This window comes from Drosophila obscura, unplaced genomic scaffold (genome assembly GCF_018151105.1).
Source record: "Drosophila obscura isolate BZ-5 IFL unplaced genomic scaffold, ASM1815110v1 contig_186, whole genome shotgun sequence".
Lineage (NCBI taxonomy): Eukaryota > Metazoa > Arthropoda > Insecta > Diptera > Drosophilidae > Drosophila > Drosophila obscura.
This window is the reverse complement of record NW_024542774.1, coordinates 9974031-9980030: the sequence shown is the minus strand read 5'-3', so window position 1 is coordinate 9980030 and position 6000 is coordinate 9974031. Positions and strand designations below refer to the sequence as shown.

Sequence of the window (6000 nt, the reverse complement as noted above, 5' to 3'; positions counted from 1 at the left end):
TTGGCAACATCGGCCATTCGTCCTGCCCAGTTGCTGGTGGGGAAAGGCTCTCTCCACACCTCTCTCCAGCCCCGGGAGCAGGCCCAGCCTGCCAAGCCACCAGCAGATAGTCAGCCTCGTGCATCTCCGTCGGCAAATGCCCGAAGCGTTTCAGAATTCGAACGCCCGGCGGAGGGCGTACTACCGGCAGCGGCTTGGACACCATTCCTTCCGGTGGGAGGAACTGGCTGACATTGCCGCTGAAAGGAATGCTGGGAATATGGCTGACAGTGCGACGGATTTCGTCATACAGATCGTTGGGCTGGGAGTTCTTCGAGTAGATGATATTGGTTCTACTCTGCAGTCCCCTGCTCTGATGGCTGAGGGCTCTGACAGAAGGAAAAAGATGCAACGCCCACGCAAGACTTCAAGAGCACAGCAAGAGACTCCTTTCGATTGATCTTTCGGACTGAAAAAGATGGCATATGCCCCAGGATGTGGCATACGTAACTATACATAAGATAGGGTAACCCTTAGCCGTAAAACTCTCTGGGAAAGAACAGAAATTGCTGATATTTTTGGGTTTATTTGCAAGAAATACATAAGAAATTACATAAATGCTGTGCTTAACCAACGAGAATGAGCTGAAACAACAACAACAGTAACAGTAACAGTAACAACAACAAGAGTGCATCAATCAATCAATCAACATCACGCCATGGAAAAGTAGTAGAAGGCCTCTCTGCCACCATCTTCAACATCTGCGCACTCGGGAGCCGCACATGCGCCAGGCCGTCAACTCGATGACAAAACTGATGATGGCCAGGCCACAGCCCAGGAGCAGGGCGATTGTTGGCATAACGAAATAATCCAAATCCAGCGGCTTCGCCTCCATGTGCTCCGTGATGAGGTAATGCAAGTGGCCCACGCTCATCGCCTCGTTGTTGGCCTCCACCGCCAGTTTCCGCGTAAGTCCGCTCTCAAACGAATGGTACCACGCGCGGCTCAGATGCTCCTTGAGGAACCATTTCTTGCGCATGGGAATGCCGGTGAAGAGGAATGCAAAGTTAATGGGGATCCGACGGAGACGCGGATGCCGCAGAAATAGCTGTGCCGTTTCGTACAGTGCCATTCGATCTGTGAAGAGGACGTAGGCGTAGCTTTGGTCGAAGCGATTTCGATGGTGCAGCAACGTTTCAAACGACACCGTCTGGACAACGGACCACAGCACCTCCGGCATATTGTACTTGGCGAACAGAATGCGATCGTACGGGTCCACCAGCAGGGTGATGTTACTCGCCACCAGCTGCTCGAAGGTGTTGATCTGTGGCTCGAACACTTCCGAAATGAGCATGCTCTTCAGCAGGCCCAGGTACATGGTGGAGTACACAAAGCCGGTCATGAAGATCACTCCAAAGAGTATATAGCGCTCTCGTCCCCGTATCGAGCGCAGATTGAAGCCGCTGAAGAGCAGCGAACTGAACACCTCCAGCAGATACTTGCTAAAGTCCCATCGGCCGTGCTGCTGCCAGTGTATGCAGCTGAGGAAACTCACGATCAGCAGAACATAGATCACCAGGCACATCCAGACACTGTTCTGGAACGGCGCCTCCAAGTAGCGGTACGAGAGCAGAGGCTTTGCGTGGGCCACCATCACATTGGCATAGGCTATCCGAAAGCCATACGTGAGGCTGAACATTTCCTGATTGGCTGCCAGAGAATCGGCGCACAGGTCGACCGATTTCGTTTTTCAGCGCGAGGGTACAGTTGCCCGGCGAATCGTTGGGCGTGTGTACGGGCACGAAGGTGGCATTCCGTGAGTGCAGAAAGGCGCGCACGAACCGCATGTAGAAGCCCGCGTAGATCATCCTGCCCCAAGAATTCAGGTACATGAAGCTGCGCGGCACATTCTTATAGGCAGCCACGCGGACCGGATAGCCGTGCAGATCCTTGAGGGTGTCCCTCATGTGCAGGTACTGCTCCACAGTGGCTGGGACTATCCGAACAACGGGAAACAGCATTTTCCCATAGACTGCACCATTGGGGGTGGTGTAAAGCAACAGCCGGACATAGCCCAGCTCAAAGGCGTATTGCACGTAGGCCAGCCACGTGTCCAGATCAATCGATTTGTCTATTACGATCAGAAAGTCGGCATTCTGAAAGTGTAGATCGAGCACAGGAAATAGATCGTATGGTGGCTCAGTGGTGAACACAATAAACAGCTGGCTGCCGTGTCCTATGTGAAGCTGTAGATGGGATGAGTTGATGGCCGCCGCTGAGGTGTAGATCAGACGTGTGATCTCCGCTTGCCGCAGGTATTCGGACTCGTAATTAATCAGCTTAGAGCGCTCGTTGCAGTATAAAATGTTCGTGGAGATGCGCAGATGATCGTTCAGCGTGTCTATAATATGGGTTAGTTCCACGCTTCCGATTAAGTCCCCCTGAGTGATCAGGAAGAGCAGTAGAGTTGGACATGATTGCTGCAGGATCATCTGAAATGGTAAAGATGTTGCAGTTTAATGGAAAATAAATGACAAAGCAAAGGACATTGAGAAATGATCAGATCAGATTCCATTACCCAAAAGTCTCGTTAGCTTCCGCTTTTTAGTAAGTAGTTTGGGTCTTTGGCTAGTTTCACATTCACACACAGATTCAGAGTTAGAGTCAGATTCAATTAGCACGGACATTAGATACCAGACACCAGACTTTGTCTAAGCGATTGCCCAAGCCTCTCATAAATATTCCATTCCATCTGATTGAGTCTGGGGCAATTAACACTCGACGCCACCCACACACCATACAGATGATACACCCCCCCGCCCCCGACCAATGCGTAAATGGGGGGCAGGCGCTGGTATTTAGCTTAATCATTCTCACGCCTATGCAAATGTAAATTTTCCATCCTCCCTTGCCCTTACGACACCCAATTGGAATGCCCGCCTAAAAGTGCTGGAGACTGTGTCAATATTTTCGCGCAGAGACAACGGAAAAGTCATGGGGAGCTGCACCTATGTCTTGGGCCCAAATAGCGCCATTTTGGGTCTGGTCTGCCAGTGAGCGCAGCTAAAAATAGAGACCCCAACACCAACATGCCGGAGCGTCCAATCAGAGGGAGCGCTTGACTAAGAGGCTCCTCGGCTCATCGGCTCATCGGTCTCTGCCGCTACTGTCTCTTCCGGTTGCTGATTTGTGGCGCCTGATTAACGGCTGTCAGGCGCTGCATTGGCTAACTACTGCGACTGGCGCATTCGCATGGCTGGGCCCCCGGTTATGGCTCTTGAGTAGGGTTAGCTAATTACGCGCTGATATGCGTGCTGAAGGCACAGACGAGGACGAATTCCCCCTGTGGGAATCAGATTCGAAGGTGGAAATTTACAAAATTAATTCCTTAGTAGGTCAATGCACGGGAGGTCTTCAGGGAGAAGTGGTAATTAGTCGAGTTGATAATTACATATTACCGCAAATATAACGGAATGCGTTGAACGATCTGTCAATCCATCTTTCCGGGTTCCTTCCCTGAAGGTGTTTCCTTTATTTCTTCTGCTTGCTTACCATTTATTTGTATAATATTTAATGATTCTACCAATTAAAATAATACTGATTTTCTGCCTTCTGCTGAGTCTCTGCAATTTATAATTTCCTTAATCTCAATTCCCTTCAAAATTCCATTCCACTGATGAGTCATACGCACAGTAGTCCAGAGAGAGAGAGAGAGAGAGAGGAACCCCATTCCAGTTGCAATAAAGAGCAAATAATTAATAAGATAAGAAAACAGCTTGCACGAGCTGCCACAGATGCCGCAGCCGCAGCCGCAGTCCACCCCGGGGCTGAAGGTCAAACTAATAATGATTTAGATAATAAAAGAGCTGGAGCTGGAGCTGCAGAAACAAATGCAATGCGAAGCACTTGAACCTGCTGCTGCCAAGGCCCCCAGGCGGCTCTCGGCTGCTGAAAACCAAACAAAGCAGCCAGGGAGCGCCCTCCTGGACGTACTCCTACTCCTACTCCACTCCACAGTCTGCGCCAGTCTGGTCGGTTGGTCGGACCCATCTACTACTCGTACTACCAGACCATAAATACCAAAGGGTTACGCCTATTTTTACACGCAACCGAGTGCATTTCCCCGTAGCCGGGCCATGAGCGCAGAAATATTAAAACGATGCGACGTGACAGATTACAAAACGTTTGACACCAGCGCCAAAGCCGCCAAGATGCCCCCAAAAGAAGAAGCTGCAGCCACGCAAGAGGAGGCCGAAGACGCAGCAGCCAAAAGGAGGCCCAAGCTGCGCTTGCAACAGCAGTCAAGCAGCCACTTGCCACACGACGATGACGAAGACGAAGACGCAGCTACGCGCACAGTGGGCCACAAGCCAATAAAAAATTGTAACTAAAAAGCAGGGTTTAGAGCTGATGCATCAAGTTTTAGGAAACTTCTTTTGGTATGCCATTAAAGATTTCAGAAAAGTTCAAAGCACTGTGCCGTGCTGCAGTCACGAGTTGGGGCTACCTCAGCGTGCACAGAGCTCTGAGAGTAAATTGCCTCCAGGCGGAGGATCCACAAATGCAACTGGTAACTGGGGACTGGGTACTGGGTACTGGGAGCTGGGGAATGGGGACTGACTAACTGACTGCCAGCAGATGTAGATGGAGATTGGAGGAGCTGTGTGGAGCGCGCGCGTCACAAATTAATTCGCTGATGCTGTTCTTTTCTGTTCTGTTCTGTTCTGTTCTCTTCTGTTCTATTTGGTTGTGGCAAGATCGGTACGATTCCCACAGTAGTCCCTTTATTTGTGGAGTGCTCTCGAGGCTGCCCCCTGCTTGTCTAGTTCACCTGCAACCGAGCAGCGGTTTATGCGGAGGCTGCAACTCTGTCTGTATCCGTGTGTCTGTGTGTCTGGCACTGGCACTGGCTTGGCTCTCTGCCACTCGTGAGTTATGTCAGTCAGAACAGGCCAGGCCAGGCCAGACTTGAGGTCCTCTCTTCCACTTGAGCGTGCAATTTCTCTAATTCACATCCCAGGAATCTCTGGAGAGTCTCGCAGCAGGCTCGGCATTGGCATTGGCATTGGCATCGGCAACGGCAACGGCATCGCATGCAGCGCGTAATTGACTTGGAAGTTATGAACCTTTAAATGCGGGCCACTGCATGGATAAGCCGCTCTGCGGCGATCACCGGCACCGGCACCGAAACCCATGGTCATGTAATTTTAATTTTCTCACTTGATTGCCCCGCAAAGCCCAGGGACCCCAGGCAGTTAGCTGGCTAACTGGCTGTCCATTCTTGATTAGTTTGCCAGGTGAGGGCGGATTCGGGTGCTGAAAGATCATCATTATCGTTGGGGCATATGCCCATCTAAACCACCCCACCACCACCCCCACCAAGTGTGGCGCGTCTGGAGGCTTTATTTACATCCTGTTTGGAGAATTTCACACAAATATTGTTATATTTGGCTATAGCTTTTCTTCATTTTGTCTGTTTATTATTGCCGCTAATTAGCTGAGCTGCAAATAATCGCCAAATGAAATTCCCATGGCAGTCATCAGACTGTACTAATTAGTTGAGGAATGCAAATCGGTGGAGGCATCACCCCGCCCTCTCTGCCTCTGACATCTACAAGTGCGCATCGAAATTAAATCAATGGCATGAACATTTGAGCTCCAAAATGGCAAAAGTAAATACTTAACTTTTTTTTCTAATTTTATTTTTAAGAGGAGTTGGCGGGAGCGCGAAATTTGTCAGCTGCGGCATCTTTTTTTTGGTTTTTTTTTTAGTTCGTACGTTTTTATCACACGAGTAGAGGAGATTGGATCTGATGGCTTTTGGCCATTGGCACTTCGCACACAGCCGCAAATTAGTTGGGCAAAGCCACAGAAATATTTCATTCAGCGGCATTTCAACTTTTCTTGGCCTAGAGCAGCAGCTGCCGCTGCCTCGAAAGACCTCTGGCCCAGAGACTCTGCTGTTGGGCTGCTGTTGGGCCAATGAATTATGAGCCCGCTTGTTATGAGCATGCAAATAGC

General features: G+C 50.1%; 1 protein-coding gene across 1 annotated transcript in view; it reads right to left on the bottom strand.

The window, feature by feature from the left end:
• Nucleotides 1-570: 570 nt before the first annotated feature.
• Nucleotides 571-6000, bottom strand: part of LOC111076816 — a 66092-nt gene continuing 60662 nt past the window's right edge. Inside the window, 2 exon segments of the mRNA XM_022370793.2 lie at nucleotides 571-1720; nucleotides 1722-2471. Of these exon segments, the coding sequence (XP_022226485.2) occupies nucleotides 734-1720; nucleotides 1722-2471 (1737 nt within the window). The 3' untranslated portion in view covers nucleotides 571-733.